The sequence below is a fragment of the Coregonus lavaretus genome, assembly GCF_964263955.1.
Source record: "Coregonus lavaretus genome assembly, chromosome: 33".
NCBI lineage: Eukaryota > Metazoa > Chordata > Actinopteri > Salmoniformes > Salmonidae > Coregonus > Coregonus lavaretus.
The window spans coordinates 274,532-296,619 of NC_140020.1; the positions used below are offsets into that span (position 1 = coordinate 274,532).

General features: G+C 44.5%; 1 protein-coding gene across 1 annotated transcript in view; it reads right to left on the bottom strand.

Annotated features, from left to right (window-relative positions):
- The window catches only part of LOC311108072 (zinc finger protein 513-like), a 56,681-nt gene extending 37,924 nt beyond the window's left edge, over positions 1-18,757 (bottom strand). Inside the window, exons 1-3 of the mRNA XM_084150718.1 lie at positions 18,721-18,757; positions 17,900-17,991; positions 14,467-14,604 (exon numbers count right to left, since the gene is read on the bottom strand). Coding sequence (XP_084006844.1) covers positions 14,467-14,604; positions 17,900-17,939 — 178 coding nt within the window. The 5' untranslated portion in view covers positions 17,940-17,991; positions 18,721-18,757. The remainder of the gene's footprint in view (positions 1-14,466; positions 14,605-17,899; positions 17,992-18,720) is intronic.
- Positions 18,758-22,088: the final 3,331 nt, after the last annotated feature.

Here is a 22,088-nt window from a genome sequence, read left to right on the forward strand (position 1 = left end):
GGCGTTTGCAACGCCAGGGTTGTGTGTTTGATTCCCACGGGGGGTATGAAAAATAAAAATAATGTATGCACTCACTAACTGTTAGTCGCTCTGGATAAGAGCGTCTGCTAAATGACTAAAATGTAAATTAATGACTACAGCATTACTTGAAAAACTCAGTTAAATACAGAACCAGATAAAAAATTTGTGAAAGGGGCATACTCATAATGTGAAAAATAAGTTGGCCCCCACAACCACAACCAGTGTTACACAACCTCTAATGTCAGGCGGTGTCAGAGGAAGGCCCCAAAAAAATCCTAAATACTCCAGCCACCCAAGCCATAGACTCTCCTATTGACCTGAAAACGGTACCGGAGCATCGGCTCTTGGACCAACAGGCTCCGAGACAGCTTCTACCCCCAAGCCATAAGACTGCTAAAGAGTAAATTAATGGTTACCCGGACTATCTTGCACTGACTACGCACACTCACAAGACTATACAGTCGGGGAAAAAAGTATTTAGTCAGCCACCAATTGTGCAAGTTCTCCCACTTAAAAAGATGAGAGAGGCCTGTAATTTTCATCATAGGTACACGTCAACTTTGACAGACAAATTGAGGAAAAAAATTCCAGAAAATCACATTGTAGGATTTTTAATGAATTTATTTGCAAATTATGGTGGAAAATAAGTCTTTGTTCACCTACAAACAAGCAAGATTTCTGGCTCTCACAGACCTGTAACTTCTTCTTTAAGAGGCTTCTCTGTCCTCCACTCGTTACCTGTATTAATGGCACCTGTTTGAACTTGTTATCAGTATAAAAGACACCTGTCCACAACCTCAAACAGTCACACTCCAAACTCCACTATGGCCAAGACCAAAGAGCTGTCAAAGGACACCAGAAACAAAATTGTAGACCTGCACCAGGCTGGGAAGACTGAATCTGCAATAGGTAAGCAGCTTGGTTTGAAGAAATCAACTGTGGGAGCAATTATTAGGAAATGGAAGACATACAAGACCACTGATAATCTCCCTCGATCTGGGGCTCCACGCAAGATCTCACCCCGTGGGGTCAAAATGATCACAAGAACGGTGAGCAAAAATCCCAGAACCCCACGGGGGGACCTAGTGAATGACCTGCAGAGAGCTGGGACCAAAGTAACAAAGCCTACCATCAGTAACACACTACGCCGCCAGGGACTCAAATCCTGCAGTGCCAGACGTGTCCCCCTGCTTAAGCCAGTACATGTCCAGGCCCGTCTGAAGTTTGCTAGAGTGCATTTGGATGATCCAGAAGAGGATTGGGAGAATGTCATATGGTCAGATGAAACCAAAATATAACTTTTTGATAAAAACTCAATTCGTCGTGTTTGGAGGACAAAGAATGCTGAGTTGCATCCAAAGAACACCATACCTACTGTGAAGCATGGGGGTGGAAACATCATGCTTTGGGGCTGTTTTTCTGCAAAGGGACCAGGACGACTGATCCGTGTAAAGGAAAGAATGAATGGGGCCATGTATCGTGAGATTTTGAGTGAAAACCTCCTTCCATCAGCAAGGGCATTGAAGATGAAACTTGGCTGGGTCTTTCAGCATGACAATGATCCCAAACACACCGCCCGGGCAACGAAGGAGTGGCTTTGTAAGAAGCATTTCAAGGTCCTGGAGTGGCCTAGCCAGTCTCCAGATCTCAACCCCATAGAAAATCTTTGGAGGGAGTTGAAAGTCTGTGTTGCCCAGCGACAGCCCCAAAACATCACTGCTCTAGAGGAGATCTGCATGGAGGAATGGGCCAAAATACCAGCAACAGTGTGTGAAAACCTTGTGAAGACTTACAGAAAACGTTTGACCTGTGTCATTGCCAACAAAGGGTATATAACAAAGTATTGAGAAACTTTTGTTATTGACCAAATACTTATTTTCCACCATAATTTGCAAATAAATTCATAAAAAATCCTACAATGTGATTTTCTGGAGGAAAAAAATCTCATTTTGTCTGTCATAGTTGACGTGTACCTATGATGAAAATTACAGGCCTCTCTCATCTTTTTAAGTGGGAGAACTTGCACAATTGGTGGCTGACTAAATACTTTTTTCCCCCACTGTATATACACACACTCCCACAAACACACTCCCACTAATCATCATATGCTGTTGCTACTCTGTTCTTTATTTTACTTTTATTATTACAGTGAGGGAAAAAAGTATTTGATCCCCTGCTGATTTTGTACGTTTGCCCACTGACAAAGAAATGATCAGTCTATAATTTTAATGGTAGGTTTATTTGAACAGTGAGAGACAAAATAACAACAACAAAATCCAGAAAAACGCATGTCAAAAATGTTATAAATTGATTTGCATTTTAATGACGGAAATAAGTATTTGACCCCCTCTCAATCAGAAAGATTTCTGGCTCCCAGGTGTCTTTTATACAGGTACACACTCTTTAAGGGAGTGCGCCTAATCTCAGCTTGTTACCTGTATAAAAGACACCTGTCCACAGAAGCAATCAATCAATCAGATTCCAAACTCTCCACCATGGCCAAGACCAAAGAGCTCTCCAAGGATGTCAGGGACAAGATTGTAGACCTACACAAGGCTGGAATGGGCTACAAGACCATCGCCAAGCAGCTTGGTGAGAAGGTGACAGTTGGTGCGATTATTCGCAAATGGAAGAAACACAAAATAACTGTCAATCTTCCTCAGCCTGGGGCTCCATGCAAGATCTCACCTCGTGGAGTTGCAATGATCATGAGAACAGTGAGGAATCAGCACAGAACTACACGGGAGGATCTTGTCAATGATCTCAAGGCATCTGGGACCATAGTCACCAAGAAAACAATTGGTAACACACTACGCCGTGAAGGACTGATATCCTGCAGCGCCCACAAGGTCCCCCTGCTCAAGAAAGCACATATACATGCCCGTCTGAAGTTTGCCAATGAACATCTGAATGATTCAGAGGAGAACTGGGTGAAAGTGTTGTGGGCAGATGAGACCAAAATCGAGCTCTTTGGCATCAACTCAACTCACCGTGTTTGGAGGAGGAGGAATGCTGCCTATGACCCCAAGAACACCATCCCCACCGTCAAACATGGAGGTGGAAACATTATGCTTTGGGGGTGTTTTTATGCTAAGGGGACAGGACAACTTCACCGCATCAAAGGGACGATGGACGGGGCCATGTACCATCAAATCTTGAGTGAGAACCTCCTTCCCTCAGCCAGGGCATTGAAAATGGGTCGTGGATGGGTATTCCAGCATGACAATGACCCAAAACTCACGGCCAAGGCAACAAAGGAGTGGCTCAAGAAGAAGCACATTAAGGTCCTGGAGTGGCCTAGCCAGTCTCCAGACCTTAATCCCATAGAAAATCTGTGGAGGGAGCTGAAGGTTCGAGTTGCCAAACGTCAGCCTCGAAACCTTAATGACTTGGAGAAGATCTGCAAAGAGTGGGACAAAATCCCTCCTGAGATGTGTGCAAACCTGGTGGCAAACTACAAGAAACGTCTGACCTCTGTGATTGCCAACAAGGGTTTTGCCACCAAGTACTAAGTCATGTTTTGCAGAGGGGTCAAATACTTATTTCCCTCATTAAAATGAAAAAAATTCATAACATTTTTGACATGCGTTTTTCTGGATTTTTTTTTTGTTATTCTGTCTCTCACTGTTCAAATAAACCTACCATTAAAATTATAGACTGATCATGTCTTTGCCAGTGGGCAAACGTACAAAATCAGCAGGGGATCAAATACTTTTTTCCCTCACTGTATATATATATATATATATAAACATACTGTTGACAGGTAGGCTATGGTGTAATGGAATGTTTTGCCTTGTGTGGTAGGTTTTGTGGGTTTTGACACTTAGGTTGGTGTCATAACCAGCCATAAAATAATGCAATTCATGTCACAACAGGTCTACATGTGTCATGACAGTGTTATGACCATATTATAAACAGGTTATCAACAAGTTATGTCAGCTGTTATGACATGGTCATGACCGTGTTACGACGCTGGGTGTCAAGTAAAATGTTACCGAAAATAGCTATTCATGCCAGGAGAGGCATGCCTACTGCATCCGGCCAAATAGTTTACAGTTTAGTCATTTAGCAGACGCTCTTATCCAGAGCGACTTACAGTTAGTGCATACATTATTTTTATTTTTTCATACTGACCCCCCCCCCCATGGGAATCGAACCCACAACCTTGGCGTTGCAAACGCCATGCTCTACCACCTGAGCTACATCCCTGCCAGCCATTCCCTCCCCTACCCTGGACGACGCTGGGCCAATTGTGCGCCGCCCCATGGGTCTCCCGGTCGCGGCCGGCTACGACAGAGCCTGGATTCGAACCAGGATCTCTAGTGGCACAGCTAGCACTGCGTTGCCTTAGACCACTGCGCCACTCGGGAGGTTAAATGGGTTCCGGAACGAAACAGTCCAAAACGGAGAGGATCCAGATCCTGTTCCGGCAGGATCCAGCTCAAATCCCCGCCTTATCTTAGCTCATTGGTCACCATAGCAACACCCACCCGTAGTCTGCGCTCCAGCGGGTATATCTCACTGGTCATCCCCAAAGCCAACACCTCCTTTGGCCGCAATTCCTTCCAGTTCTCTGCTGCCAATGACTGGAACAAATTGCAAAAATCTCTGAAGCTGGAGACACTTATCTCCCTCACTAACTTTAAGCATCAGTTGTCAGAGCACCTTACCGATCACTGCACCTGTACACAGCCCATCTGAAATTAGCCCGCCCAACTACCTCATCCCTATATTGTTATTTATTTTGCTCATTTGTACCCCAGTATCTCTATTTGCACATCATCTCTTGCACATCTATCATTCCAGTGTTAATACTAATTGTAATTATTTTGCACTATAGCCTATTTTATTGCCTTACCTCCATAACTTGCTAAATTTGCACACACTGTATATATATGTATTTCTGTTGTATTTTTTTGACTTTGTTTTGTTTTACCCCATATGTAACTCTGTGTTGTTGTTTTTATCGCACTGCTTTGCTTTATCTTGGCCAGGTCGCAGTTGTAAATGAGAACTTCTTCTCAACTGGTTTACCTGGTTAAATAAAGGTGAAATAAATAAAATAAAAATAAAAAGCACTGGATGCATCGTTAAAACATTCAAACCTAAATTCCATCGCTATCGGGAAACCGGGCCCAGGCCATTAACAAGGGTCGTTAGCAAGTTTGGTAGACTACCCATCAGTGCCATTCAATTTGCGCAGTTTTGCATGAGATTACTGTGAACAACGGCCACAGGGTATCTGACTGAGGTCATGACTGGTGACTGCCGTTGTCTTGGTAATACAGCCTTTAGGGATCTGACTGAGGTCATGACTGGTGCCTGCCGTTGTCTTGGTAATACAGCCTTTAGGGATCTGACTGAGGTCATGACTGGTGACTGCCGTTGTCTTGGTAATACAGCCTTTAGGGATCTGACTGAGGTCATGACTGGTGCCTGCCGTTGTCTTGGTAATACAGCCTTTAGGGATCTGACTGAGGTCATGACTGGTGCCTGCCGTTGTCTTGGTAATACAGCCTTTAGGGATCTGACTGAGGTCATGACTGGTGACTGCCGTTGTCTTGGTAATACAGCCTTTAGGGATCTGACTGAGGTCATGACTGGTGCCTGCCGTTGTCTTGGTAATACAGCCTTTAGGGATCTGACTGAGGTCATGACTGGTGACTGCCGTTGTCTTGGTAATACAGCCTTTAGGGATCTGACTGAGGTCATGACTGGTGCCTGCCGTTGTGGTGGTAATACAGCCTTTAGGGATCTGACTGAGGTCATGACTGGTGCCTGCCGTTGTCTTGGTAATACAGCCTTTAGGGATCTGACTGAGGTCATGACTGGTGCCTGCCGTTGTCTTGGTAATACAGCCTTTAGGGATCTGACTGAGGTCATGACTGGTGCCTGCCGTTGTCTTGGTAATACAGCCTTTAGGGATCTGACTGAGGTCATGACTGGTGACTGCCGTTGTCTTGGTAATACAGCCTTTAGGGATCTGACTGAGGTCATGACTGGTGCCTGCCGTTGTCTTGGTAATACAGCCTTTAGGGATCTGACTGAGGTCATGACTGGTGCCTGCCGTTGTCTTGGTAATACAGCCTTTAGGGATCTGACTGAGGTCATGACTGGTGCCTGCCGTTGTCTTGGTAATACAGCCTTTAGGGATCTGACTGAGGTCATGACTGGTGCCTGCCGTTGTCTTGGTAATACAGCCTTTAGGGATCTGACTGAGGTCATGACTGGTGCCTGCCGTTGTCTTGGTAATACAGCCTTTAGGGATCTGACTGAGGTCATGACTGGTGCCTGCCGTTGTCTTGGTAATACAGCCTTTAGGGATCTGACTGAGGTCATGACTGGTGCCTGCCGTTGTCTTGGTAATACAGCCTTTAGGGATCTGACTGAGGTCATGACTGGTGCCTGCCGTTGTCTTGGTAATACAGCCTTTAGGGATCTGACTGAGGTCATGACTGGTGCCTGCCGTTGTCTTGGTAATACAGCCTTTAGGGATCTGACTGAGGTCATGACTGGTGCCTGCCGTTGTCTTGGTAATACAGCCTTTAGGGATCTGACTGAGGTCATGACTGGTGCCTGCCGTTGTCTTGGTAATACAGCCTTTAGGGATCTGACTGAGGTCATGACTGGTGCCTGCCGTTGTCTTGGTAATACAGCCTTTAGGGATCTGACTGAGGTCATGACTGGTGCCTGCCGTTGTCTTGGTAATACAGCCTTTAGGGATCTGACTGAGGTCATGACTGGTGCCTGCCGTTGTCTTGGTAATACAGCCTTTAGGGATCTGACGGAGGTCATGACTGGTGCCTGCCGTTGTCTTGGTAATACAGCCTTTAGGGATCTGACTGAGGTCATGACTGGTGCCTGCCGTTGTGGTGGTAATACAGCCTTTAGGGATCTGACTGAGGTCATGACTGGTGCCTGCCGTTGTCTTGGTAATACAGCCTTTAGGGATCTGACTGAGGTCATGACTGGTGCCTGCCGTTGTCTTGGTAATACAGCCTTTAGGGATCTGACTGAGGTCATGACTGGTGCCTGCCGTTGTCTTGGTAATACAGCCTTTAGGGATCTGACTGAGGTCATGACTGGTGCCTGCCGTTGTCTTGGTAATACAGCCTTTAGGGATCTGACTGAGGTCATGACTGGTGCCTGCCGTTGTCTTGGTAATACAGCCTTTAGGGATCTGACTGAGGTCATGACTGGTGCCTGCCGTTGTCTTGGTAATACAGCCTTTAGGGATCTGACTGAGGTCATGACTGGTGCCTGCCGTTGTCTTGGTAATACAGCCTTTAGGGATCTGACTGAGGTCATGACTGGTGCCTGCCGTTGTCTTGGTAATACAGCCTTTAGGTAGCAAACAACAGCCCCATCATACCTGACATTATAAAATAACAAGGCATCAGTCTAAAACCCAACAAGGCATCAGTCTAAAACCCAACAAGGCATCAGTCTAAAACCCAACAAGGCAACAGTCTAAAACCCAACAAGGCATCAGTCTAAAACCCAACAAGGCAACAGTCTAAAACCCAACAAGGCATCAGTCTAAAACCCAACAAGGCATCAGTCTAAAACCCAACAAGGCATCAGTCTAAAACCCAACAAGGCATCAGTCTAAAACCCAACAAGGCATCAGTCTAAAACCCAACAAGGCATCCGTCTAAAACCCAACAAGGCATCCGTCTAAAACCCAACAAGGCATCAGTCTAAAACCCAACAAGGCATCAGTCTAAAACCCAACAAGGCATCAGTCTAAAACCCAACAAGGCATCAGTCTAAAACCCAACAAGGCATCAGTCTAAAACCCAACAAGGCATCAGTCTAAAACCCAACAAGGCATCAGTCTAAAACCCAACAAGGCATCAGTCTAAAACCCAACAAGGCATCAGTCTAAAACCCAACAAGGCAACAGTCTAAAACCCAACAAGGCATCCGTCTAAAACCCAACAAGGCATCCGTCTAAAACCCAACAAGGCATCAGTCTAAAACCCAACAAGGCAACAGTCTAAAACCCAACAAGGCATCAGTCTAAAACCCAACAAGGCAACAGTCTAAAACCCAACAAGGCATCAGTCTAAAACCCAACAAGGCATCAGTCTAAAACCCAACAAGGCATCAGTCTAAAACCCAACAAGGCATCAGTCTAAAACCCAACAAGGCAACAGTCTAAAACCCAACAAGGCATCAGTCTAAAACCCAACAAGGCAACAGTCTAAAACCCAACAAGGCATCAGTCTAAAACCCAACAAGGCAACAGTCTAAAACCCAACAAGGCATCAGTCTAAAACCCAACAAGGCAACAGTCTAAAACCCAACAAGGCATCAGTCTAAAACCCAACAAGGCATCAGTCTAAAACCCAACAAGGCATCAGTCTAAAACCCAACAAGGCAACAGTCTAAAACCCAACAAGGCATCAGTCTAAAACCCAACAAGGCAACAGTCTAAAACCCAACAAGGCATCAGTCTAAAACCCAACAAGGCATCAGTCTAAAACCCAACAAGGCAACAGTCTAAAACCCAACAAGGCATCAGTCTAAAACCCAACAAGGCATCAGTCTAAAACCCAACAAGGCAACAGTCTAAAACCCAACAAGGCATCAGTCTAAAACCCAACAAGGCATCAGTCTAAAACCCAACAAGGCATCAGTCTAAAACCCAACAAGGCATCAGTCTAAAACCCAACAAGGCATCAGTCTAAAACCCAACAAGGCATCAGTCTAAAACCCAACAAGGCAACAGTCTAAAACCCAACAAGGCATCCGTCTAAAACCCAACAAGGCATCCGTCTAAAACCCAACAAGGCATCAGTCTAAAACCCAACAAGGCAACAGTCTAAAACCCAACAAGGCATCAGTCTAAAACCCAACAAGGCAACAGTCTAAAACCCAACAAGGCATCAGTCTAAAACCCAACAAGGCATCAGTCTAAAACCCAACAAGGCATCAGTCTAAAACCCAACAAGGCATCAGTCTAAAACCCAACAAGGCAACAGTCTAAAACCCAACAAGGCATCAGTCTAAAACCCAACAAGGCAACAGTCTAAAACCCAACAAGGCATCAGTCTAAAACCCAACAAGGCAACAGTCTAAAACCCAACAAGGCATCAGTCTAAAACCCAACAAGGCAACAGTCTAAAACCCAACAAGGCATCAGTCTAAAACCCAACAAGGCATCAGTCTAAAACCCAACAAGGCATCAGTCTAAAACCCAACAAGGCAACAGTCTAAAACCCAACAAGGCATCAGTCTAAAACCCAACAAGGCAACAGTCTAAAACCCAACAAGGCATCAGTCTAAAACCCAACAAGGCATCAGTCTAAAACCCAACAAGGCAACAGTCTAAAACCCAACAAGGCATCAGTCTAAAACCCAACAAGGCATCAGTCTAAAACCCAACAAGGCAACAGTCTAAAACCCAACAAGGCATCAGTCTAAAACCCAACAAGGCATCAGTCTAAAACCCAACAAGGCATCAGTCTAAAACCCAACAAGGCATCAGTCTAAAACCCAACAAGGCATCAGTCTAAAACCCAACAAGGCATCAGTCTAAAACCCAACAAGGCATCAGTCTAAAACCCAACAAGGCATCAGTCTAAAACCCAACAAGGCATCAGTCTAAAACCCAACAAGGCATCAGTTTAAAACCCAACAAGGCATCAGTCTAAAACCCAACAAGGCATCAGTCTAAAACCCAACAAGGCATCAGTTTAAAACCCAACAAGGCATCAGTCTAAAACCCAACAAGGCTAGTATGCAGGTTATGCAGATAACTCAGGCCTCAAGACCTTGATATAGGACTGGGCGATAGGGCCAATATATCATTTCACAATATTTTTCTCATTTTTGACGTTGATGTTTTATGAGTAGTGCATGAACCTAGAATGGCAACACATGAATCCTAAGTGGTTTTAATGAGCTTTCTCCAATACTGATGGTTATACACACTCAACCAAACTAGGACCAAACTGACAGTGAAGTAGTCCAATTTGTAGAACTTTTCATTTAATTCAGCACTGTATCAAAAATACCGTTATAGACGGTATTGTAAAATCCATACCGGTATGCGAATCCATACCGGTATACAGGTATTCACAATATATCGCCCAGCCATACCTTGACCCCCGACTGTTCTTTGTTTGGTGGTCTCCAGAACATCTCAAATGTGTCTGCCAATGCAAGATTAATTCAGTAGTAACTTTTTGACCTCCATGACACGCTGCTATCATGGAACAGGTCTCTCTTGCAAAATATATTTGATCGCCCACCAATGCATGACATTTACATGACATGTTAGCCATTTAGCAGATACTCTTACTCAGAGCAACTTACATTTTCATACTTTTCTGTACTGATTTAGGCCTAACAATTGTCTAGTTTAGTGCCCCACATCTCAAGTTATATTTCCGTCCAACAAAACAAACCAGTCTGAAAAGCTTTAATAAATGAAGCACCAACCTGTCTGAATAAAGCTTTAATAAATGAAGCACCAACCTGTCTGAATAAAGCTTTAATAAATGAAGCACCAACCTGTCTGAATAAAGCTTTAATAAATGAAGCACCAACCTGTCTGAATAAAGCTTTAATAAATGAAGCACCAACCTGTCTGAATAAAGCTTTAATAAATGAAGTACCAACCTGTCTGAATAAAGCTTTAATAACTGAAGCACCAACCTGTCTGAATAAAGCTTTAATAAATGAAGCACCAACCTGTCTGAATAAAGCTTTAATAAATGAAGCACCAACCTGTCTGAATAAAGCTTTAATAAATGAAGCACCAACTTGTCTGAATAAAGCTTTAATAAATGAAGTACCAACCTGTCTGAATAAAGCTTTAATAACTGAAGCACCAACCTGTCTGAATAAAGCTTTAATAAATGAAGCACCAACCTGTCTGAATAAAGCTTTAATAAATGAAGGACCAACCTGTCTGAATAAAGCTTTAATAAATTAAGCACCAACCTGTCTGAATAAAGCTTTAATAAATGAAGCACCAACCTGTCTGAATAAAGCTTTAATAACTGAAGCACCAACCTGTCTGAATAAAGCTTTAATAACTGAAGCACCAACCTGTCTGAATAAAGCTTTAATAAATGAAGCACCAACCTGTCTGAATAAAGCTTTAATAAATGAAGCACCAACCTGTCTGAATAAAGCTTTAATAACTGAAGCACCAACCTGTCTGAATAAAGCTTTAATAAATGAAGCACCAACCTGTCTGAATAAAGCTTTAATAAATGAAGTACCAACCTGTCTGAATAAAGCTTTAATAACTGAAGCACCAACCTGTCTGAATAAAGCTTTAATAAATGACGCACCAACCTGTCTGAATAAAGCTTTAATAAATGAAGCACCAACCTGTCTGAATAAAGCTTTAATAAATGAAGCACCAACCTGTCTGAATAAAGCTTTAATAAATGAAGCACCAACCTGTCTGAATAAAGCTTTAATAAATGAAGTACCAACCTGTCTGAATAAAGCTTTAATAACTGAAGAACCAACCTGTCTGAATAAAGCTTTAATAAATGAAGCACCAACCTGTCTGAATAAAGCTTTAATAAATGAAGCACCAACCTGTCTGAATAAAGCTTTAATAAATTAAGCACCAACCTGTCTGAATAAAGCTTTAATAAATGAAGCACCAACCTGTCTGAATAAAGCTTTAATAACTGAAGCACCAACCTGTCTGAATAAAGCTTTAATAACTGAAGCACCAACCTGTCTGAATAAAGCTTTAATAAATGAAGCACCAACCTGTCTGAATAAAGCTTTAATAAATGAAGCACCAACCTGTCTGAATAAAGCTTTAATAAATGAAGCACCAACCTGTCTGAATAAAGCTTTAATAAATGAAGCACCAACCTGTCTGAATAAAGCTTTAATAAATGAAGCACCAACCTGTCTGAATAAAGCTTTAATAAATGAAGTACCAACCTGTCTGAATAAAGCTTTAATAACTGAAGCACCAACCTGTCTGAATAAAGCTTTAATAAATGAAGCACCAACCTGTCTGAATAAAGCTTTAATAAATGAAGCACCAACCTGTCTGAATAAAGCTTTAATAAATGAAGCACCAACCTGTCTGAATAAAGCTTTAATAAATGAAGTACCAACCTGTCTGAATAAAGCTTTAATAACTGAAGCACCAACCTGTCTGAATAAAGCTTTAATAAATGAAGCACCAACCTGTCTGAATAAAGCTTTAATAAATGAAGGACCAACCTGTCTGAATAAAGCTTTAATAAATTAAGCACCAACCTGTCTGAATAAAGCTTTAATAAATGAAGCACCAACCTGTCTGAATAAAGCTTTAATAACTGAAGCACCAACCTGTCTGAATAAAGCTTTAATAACTGAAGCACCAACCTGTCTGAATAAAGCTTTAATAAATGAAGCACCAACCTGTCTGAATAAAGCTTTAATAAATGAAGCACCAACCTGTCTGAATAAAGCTTTAATAACTGAAGCACCAACCTGTCTGAATAAAGCTTTAATAAATGAAGCACCAACCTGTCTGAATAAAGCTTTAATAAATGAAGCACCAACCTGTCTGAATAAAGCTTTAATAAATGAAGCACCAACCTGTCTGAATAAAGCTTTAATAAATGAAGTACCAACCTGTCTGAATAAAGCTTTAATAACTGAAGAACCAACCTGTCTGAATAAAGCTTTAATAAATGAAGCACCAACCTGTCTGAATAAAGCTTTAATAAATGAAGCACCAACCTGTCTGAATAAAGCTTTAATAAATTAAGCACCAACCTGTCTGAATAAAGCTTTAATAAATGAAGCACCAACCTGTCTGAATAAAGCTTTAATAACTGAAGCACCAACCTGTCTGAATAAAGCTTTAATAACTGAAGCACCAACCTGTCTGAATAAAGCTTTAATAAATGAAGCACCAACCTGTCTGAATAAAGCTTTAATAAATGAAGCACCAACCTGTCTGAATAAAGCTTTAATAACTGAAGCACCAACCTGTCTGAATAAAGCTTTAATAAATGAAGCACCAACCTGTCTGAATAAAGCTTTAATAAATGAAGCACCAACCTGTCTGAATAAAGCTTTAATAACTGAAGCACCAACCTGTCTGAATAAAGCTTTAATAAATGAAGCACCAACCTGTCTGAATAAAGCTTTAATAAATGAAGCACCAACCTGTCTGAATAAAGCTTTAATAAATGAAGCACCAACCTGTCTGAATACAGCTTTAATAAATGAAGCACCAACCTGTCTGAATACAGCTTTAATAAATGAAGCACCAACCTGTCTGAATAAAGCTTTAATAAATGAAGCACCAACCTGTCTGAATAAAGCTTTAATAACTGAAGCACCAACCTGTCTGAATAAAGCTTTAATAACTGAAGCACCAACCTGTCTGAATAAAGCTTTAATAAATGAAGCACCAACCTGTCTGAATAAAGCTTTAATAACTGAAGCACCAACCTGTCTGAATAAAGCTTTAATAAATGAAGCACCAACCTGTCTGAATAAAGCTTTAATAAATGAAGCACCAACCTGTCTGAATAAAGCTTTAATAACTGAAGCACCAACCTGTCTGAATAATGCTTTAATAAATGAAGCACCAACCTGTCTGAATAAAGCTTTAATAAATGAAGCACCAACCTGTCTGAATAAAGCTTTAATAAATGAAGCACCAACCTGTCTGAATAAAGCTTTAATAAATGAAGCACCAACCTGTCTGAATAAAGCTTTAATAAATGAAGCACCAACCTGTCTGAATAAAGCTTTAATAACTGAAGCACCAACCTGTCTGAATAAAGCTTTAATAACTGAAGCACCAACCTGTCTGAATAAAGCTTTAATAAATGAAGCACCAACCTGTCTGAATAAAGCTTTAATAAATGAAGCACCAACCTGTCTGAATAAAGCTTTAATAACTGAAGCACCAACCTGTCTGAATAAAGCTTTAATAAATGAAGCACCAACCTGTCTGAATAAAGCTTTAATAAATGAAGCACCAACCTGTCTGAATAAAGCTTTAATAACTGAAGCACCAACCTGTCTGAATAAAGCTTTAATAAATGAAGCACCAACCTGTCTGAATAAAGCTTTAATAAATGAAGCACCAACCTGTCTGAATAAAGCTTTAATAAATGAAGCACCAACCTGTCTGAATAAAGCTTTAATAAATGAAGCACCAACCTGTCTGAATAAAGCTTTAATAACTGAAGCACCAACCTGTCTGAATAAAGCTTTAATAAATGAAGCACCAACCTGTCTGAATAAAGCTTTAATAAATGAAGCACCAACCTGTCTGAATAAAGCTTTAATAAATGAAGCACCAACCTGTCTGAATAAAGCTTTAATAAATGAAGCACCAACCCGTCTGAATAAAGCTTTAATAACTGAAGCACCAACCTGTCTGAATAAAGCTTTAATAAATGAAACACCAACCTGTCTGAATAAAGCTTTAATAAATGAAGCACCAACCTGAGTATTTGTCGTCCAGGCCTAGGGTCTTGTCATGGTCGGAGTCACCAAACTCAAGGTCGTGTCCCAGAAGGAAATCTGCCTTCAAGGTCAGGCTTCCTGGAGCTCCAATGGTTACTACTCCATCTTCAGAATCCACTGAAACACAAAGCAACAATTAGATCTAGCATTACATTACAATACAAGGTCAGGCTTCCTGGAGCTCCAGCGGTTACTACTCCATCTTCAGAATACATCATCATATAAAACAAAAAAAATAAGATGATTAAAAATGCCCTGAGAAGTACCATAATGTCACAGTAATTTTATTTTTTACATAGCCTTTATTTATATTCGTCAGGGACTGCTAGAAAATAGCTTTACATGAAGGTTAGAAGTCATAAGGATGTGAGAAGGCAATTTAATATTTAATCAAGCCATGTTTTTCCAGCCTAAATTACAGAAATTCTAATTTCTCCAAGTTAATGTAGAAAACACCCTTGACACACAGCTATGAATATTCAATAGTCAAAGACACCAGCTGCCTGTAATTTCCAAGACTGTCTGCCACAGTTAAAGGGATCCTTCGGGATTTCGGCAATGACTGGAAGTCTATGGGTATCTGCTAGCATGCTAGTAGATACTTGTAGACTTCCAGTCATTGTGCCAACGCTAGTTAGCATTGGCTCGGGAAAGTACCTCTAACTTCCTTCATAAATGGACACAGAGACATGAAAATGGTATCCACGAGTTCATCTGACTCTGGGGAAGTAGTGTTAACATCCCAAAGTATCCCTTTCAAAGGCTTTCTGAATGAACTAATACTCTGCTGCCCTCTAGTGGAGAATGTGATGCGTGACAGCACATGAGTCTGTTGCTGCCTCCCTGTATGATACACTGCTTTTGACCAGAGCTATATTTGGGACCCTGGTCAAATGTAGTGCACTATCTAGGGAATAGGATTTTCCTGGCTACCCAGACTCCTTGCTCGGGCCAAACGCTACGCCACACCCACAGACGTTAGTTTCTTCTCCTCAATGAGTCTGGATCCGAGTGGCTCCCCCCCCCCCCGACCCCTTCACCGAATGCCAACACATTCGGGGTCGTCTGATTACTCCAGAAACCAACCGATGGGTCGGGCCAGAGCCAGAACGCACGTGGGTAAAGCGACGGTTTGAAAAATCAGTCGTTGGCTTTGATACTCTGATTTAGTTAGAGACGACCCAATCGTTGATGACTGTTTTGTACAACGCCCCTCATGCACCCTCGTCACCACAAACGACTTCAATGAGTCTCAGACTAAAGTATGTAGTGAACGACAGAGCAGCGGAAGAATTTAGTACGAGTCATCAGGCTAGGATAGGGTGCCATTTGGGACGTACCCTTCATTTGTCTTTCACCATAGGAGGGGAGGACTGTGGTTAAGGCAGTAGCCAATGTTAATGACAAGAGCCCATCTGCTGCCATCGACAAGAACAAAGACGCCTGGGTTAAGTGTTTCTATGACGTATTCGGGGATATTTCCTGTATCATATCATATTCGAGTCACCTTTCCTCGATTCCCATCTCCTCTCCTCATTGGAAGGAGGGACCGCGGGCATTTTCCTTCAATATGGTTGAGGAGGCGAGGAGATTGGATGCGAGTAAATCGCAGAAAGAGAAATTGGGACAGAGCCACTGCCATTTACATTTTAGTCATTTATCCAGAGCCACTTACAGTTAGTGAGTGCATACAGGGGATATAAAAAGTATACCCACCCCTGTTAAAATGCCAGGTTTTTGTGATGTAAAAGAATGAGACAAAGATAAATCATGTCAGAACTTTTTCCACTGTTAATGTGACCTATAATGTGAACAATTCAATTGAAAAACAAACCGAAATGTTCGAGGGGGGAAAAATGAAAACCTTACAATAACCTGGTTGCATCAGTGTGCACACCCTCTTATCACTGGGGATGTGGCTGTGTTCAGAATTAACCAATCACATTCAAACTCATGTTAAATAGAAGTCATTACACACCTGCCATCATTTAAAGTGACTCTGATTAATCACAAATAATGTTCAGCTGTTCTAGTAGGATTTTCCTGACATTTTCTTAGTTGCATCTCAGAGCAAAGCCATGGTCCGCAGAGAGCTTCCAAGGCATCAGAGGGATGTCATTGTTGAAAGATATCAGTCAGGAGAAGGGTACAAAATAATTTCCAAAGCATTACATATACCATGGAACACAGTGAAGACAGTCATCATCAAGTGGAGAAAATATGGCACAACAGAGACATTACCAAGAACTGGACGTCCCTCCAACATTTATGAAAAGATGAGAAAACTGGTCAGGAAGGCTTCGAAGAGGCCTACAGCAACATTAAAGGAACTGCATGCATTTCTGGCAAGTACTGGCTGTGTGCTACATGTGACAACAATCTCCCGTATTCTTCATATGAATGGGCTATGGGGTAGGGTGGCAAGACGGAAGCCTTTTCTTACAAAGAAAAACATCCAAGCCCGGCTGAAGTTTGCAAAAACAAACATCAAGTCCCCCAGAAGCACGTGGGAAAATGTGTTATGGTCTGATGAAACCAAGGTTGAACTTTTTGGCCATAATTCCAAAAGGTATGTTTGGCGCAAAAACAACACTGCACATCACCCAAAGAACACCATACCCACAGTGAAGCATGGTGGTGGCAGCATCATGCTTTGGGGCTGTTTTTCTTCAGCTGGAACCGGGGCCTTAGTCAGGGTGGAGGGAATTATGAACAGTTCCAAATACCAGGCAATTTTGGCACAAAACCTTCAGGCGTCCGTTAGAAAGCTGAAGAGGAAGTTCACCTTTCAGCACGACAACGACCCAAAGCACACATCCAAATCCACAAAAGCATGGCTTCACCAGAAGAACATTAACGTTTTGGAATGGCCCAGCCAGAGCCCAGACCTGAATCCAATTGAACATCTCTGGGGTGATCTGAAGAGGGCTGTGCACAGGAGATGTCCTCGCAATCTGACAGATTTGGAGCGCTTTTGCAAAGAAGAGTGGGCAAATATTGCCACGTCAAGATGTGCAACGCTAATAGACTCCTACCCAAAAAGACTGAGTGCTGTAATAAAATCAAAAGGTGCATCAACAATGTATTAGTTTAAGGGTGTGCACACTTTTGCAACCAGGTTATTTTTAGTTTTTCCTCAAAGATTTCAGTTTGTTTTTCAACTGAATTGTTCACGTTATAGGTCACATTAAAGGTGGAAAAAGTTCTGACATGATTTATCTTTGTCTCATTCTTTTACATCACAAAAACATTTCCATACTGGTCCAACGTGGGAATCGAACCCACAACCCTGGCGTTGCAAGCGCCATGCTCTACCAACTGAGCTACACAGGACTACAACAGTGGCTTACAGTTATAAGAAAGTGACAGTTTCAGCCTACAGTTATAAGACTGTGACAGTTTCAGCCCTTACACTTGACAGGTTGAGGATGCTGTTGTTTTCTTCTTGGCATCTTCCGGTCAGCCTCTCTCTTCTGAAAGACCTCAGGAACTTCTCCAGTGGTTCTAGTAGACACACAAACACAAAGAAATAGCTATGTCAATCAACAAGATATGCCAATGCATTTTCAAGCAATTCAGGCATAATTGGCCCTAGCTACCTATATAGTTCTGGTATAGGCATTTACTAGTTAGCTAACTAGCTAGCAAACCGAATGTGTGATACACGGACCTGCCAGCTCTACACCAATGATTAAAATACCACGTTAAAAAACGAATAGTTAGCGAGCTAGATGGCTCACCAAGTAGAGTATCAGGATGCAGACAGATCAAATCGCTGTCTATCATGTGAATGTTGTTGCAGCTTGCTAGCTTGCTCCTGGCCCTTAATGATCCTTTGTTGACAGCTAGCTAGCTAGCTAGTTAATGATGTTAGTTGGCTAGCTAGCGTCAACGACTGCACAACGTTACCAGGCTAATTTGTCTGAAAAACCAAACAAAATAGTACAGTAACATACGAAAGACATGTTGGCTAGCTACTGTTAAATATTTCTGTCCGGCTTGTTATATATGGAGTATTCTGAAAGCTTGATAGTTAATGATAGCGTGCAGGCAATGGTTAACATCAGTTACTAGCTAGCTAAACAGCAGGTACAGTATGTGCTTAATTAGCCGACTAGCTAACGTTTATCAAGCTACCGTTAATCTACCTGGCTAAATTTAGTAGCTAAATAAACCTCTCCGGTGTACCCAGTAACGCTCCATATACCCATGCATAAATGAGACCTAAATTACCGTGTCTAGATATCCGCCATTTCTGTATGTGCAGCGGCGACAAAGAAAGGCAATTAATATTGTTTTTCATAACTTAATTGATTTTTTGTTTTCCATTGTATACAGTCTCTTCCGCTGTTGCACGTGTTTCCGCTTCCTAAATTAATTTCCGGTCGTCTGTGTCTTGGTACCTGTAGTTTTTTGCTGTTTCTAATTATTTCAGCCATGTGAAATGTTTATTTTTGTCTATTTCATGTGCTGTGACAGAAGAAGAAGACGTTATTATATTCGTATATATTCTTATTCAATCTCTTAAAATGTCTGTGTTGGGGAATTTATCAAGCTCACAAACGTTGCACATTCCTTTAACCAATTTTTTTTTTGGGGGGGGGTGGCAGGTTAAGCCTATTGAATGCAGACTTTTGCAGACTTTTACGCTACATTTCGGAAATTGCGTGATACTTAATGTTTAACCCATTTCAAACTGAATGAACGAGGCTGTGTTGTAACATTTGATGAGGCTGAGATATTTATGAAACAGAGAGGGACCCTTTATTTCTGCGTGATCCCATTGGTCTATGTCACTGGAGTGTGCCACCTGCAGTCAGGCCGACTGCTACACCAACCCACCCCTCCCCAACACCAACACCAACACCCACCCCACCCCAACACCAACACCCACCCCTCCCCAACACCAACACCCACCCCAACACCAACACCAACACCAACACCCACCCACCCCAACACCAACACCCACCCCTCCCCAACACCAACACCCACCCCACCCCAACACCAACACCAACACCCACCCCAACACCAACACCCACCCCTCCCCAACACCCACCCCTCCCCAACACCAACACCCACCCCAACACCAACACCAACACCAACACCCACCCACCCCAACACCAACACCCACCCCTCCCCAACACCAACACCCACCCCACCCCAACACCAACACCAACACCCACCCCTCCCCAACACCCACCCCTTCCCAACACCAACACCCACCCCTCCCCAACACCAACACCCACCCCACCCCAACACCAACACCAACACCCACCCCAACACCAACACCCACCCCTCCCCAACACCCACCCCACCCCAACACCAACACCCACCCCTCCCCAACAACAACACCCACCCCACCCCAACACCAACACCCACCCCACCCCTCCCCAACACCAACACCCACCCCACCCCAACACCAACACCAACACCAACACCCACCCCAAAACCAACACCCACCCCTCCCCAACACCAACACCCACCCCACCCCAACACCAACACCAACACCCACCCCAACACCAACACCCACCCCTCCCCAACACCAACACCCACCCCACCCCAACACCAACACCAACACCCACCCCTCCCCAACACCAACACCCACACAACACCAACACCCACCCCTTCCCAACACCAACACCCACCCACCCCACCCCTCCCCAACACCAACACCCACCCCGCCCCACCCCAACACCAACACCCACCCCACCCCAACACCAACACCCACCCCTCCCCAACACCAACACCCACCCCAACACCCACCCCTCCCCAACACCAACACCCACCCACCCCAACACCAACACCAACACCAACACCCACCCCTCCCCAACACCAACACCCACCCCTCCCCAACACCAACACCCACCCCACCCCAACACCAACACCCACCCCTCCCCAACACCAACACCAACACCAACACCCACCCCTTCCCAACACCAACACCCACCCCTCCCCAACACCAACACCAACACCCACACAACACCAACACCCACCCCTCCCCAACACCAACACCAACACCCACCCCTCCCCAACACCAACACCCACCCCTCCCCAACACCAACACCCACCCCACCCCAACACCAACACCAACACCCACCCCTCCCCAACACCAACACCAACACCAGCACCCACCCCTTCCCAACACCAACACCCACCCCTCCCCAACACCAACACCAACACCAACACCCACACAACACCAACACCCACCCCTTCCCAACACCAACACCAACACCCACACAACACCAACACCCACCCCTTCCCAACACCAACACCAACACCCAACACCAACACCCACCCCTCCCCAACACCAACACCAACACCCACCCCTTCCCAACACCAACACCCACCCCTCCCCAACACCAACACCAACACCAACACCCACACAACACCAACACCCACCCCTTCCCAACACCAACACCAACACCAACACCCACCCCACCCCAACACCAACACCCACCCACCCCTCACCAACACCCACCCACCCCTCCCCAACACCAACACCCACCCCACCCCAACACCAACACCCACCCCTCCCCAACACCAACACCCACCCCACCCCAACACCAACACCAACACCCACCCCAACACCAACACCCACCCCTCCCCAACACCAACACCCACCCCACCCCAACACCAACACCAACACCCACCCCTCCCCAACACCAACACCCACACAACACCAACACCCACCCCTTCCCAACACCAACACCCACCCACCCCACCCCACCCCAACACCAACACCCACCCCTCCCCAACACCAACACCCACCCCGCCCCACCCCAACACCAACACCCACCCCACCCCAACACCAACACCCACCCCTCCCCAACACCAACACCCACCCCACCCCAACACCAACACCCACCCCTCCCCAACACCAACACCCACCCACCCCAACACCAACACCAACACCCACCCCTCCCCAACACCAACACCCACCCCTCCCCAACACCAACACCCACCCCTCCCCAACACCAACACCCACCCCACCCCAACACCAACACCCACCCCGCCCCAACACCAACACCAACACCAACACCCACCCCTTCCCAACACCAACACCCACCCCTCCCCAACACCAACACCAACACCCACACAACACCAACACCCACCCCTCCCCAACACCAACACCCACCCCTCCCCAACACCAACACCCACCCACCCCAACACCAACACCCACCCCTCCCCAACACCCACCTCTCCCCAACACCAACACCCACCCCACCCCAACACCAACACCCACCCCTCCCCAACACCAACACCAACACCAACACCAACACCCACCCCTTCCCAACACCAACACCCACCCCTCCCCAACACCAACACCAACACCCACACAACACCAACACCCACCCCTTCCCAACACCAACACCAACACCCACACAACACCAACACCCACCCCTTCCAACACCAACACCCAACACCAACACCCACCCCTCCCCAACACCAACACCAACACCCACCCCTTCCCAACACCAACACCCACCCCTCCCCAACACCAACACCAACACCCACACAACACCAACACCCACCCCTTCCCAACACCAACACCAACACCCACCCCACCCCAACACCAACACCAACACCCACCCCTCACCAAC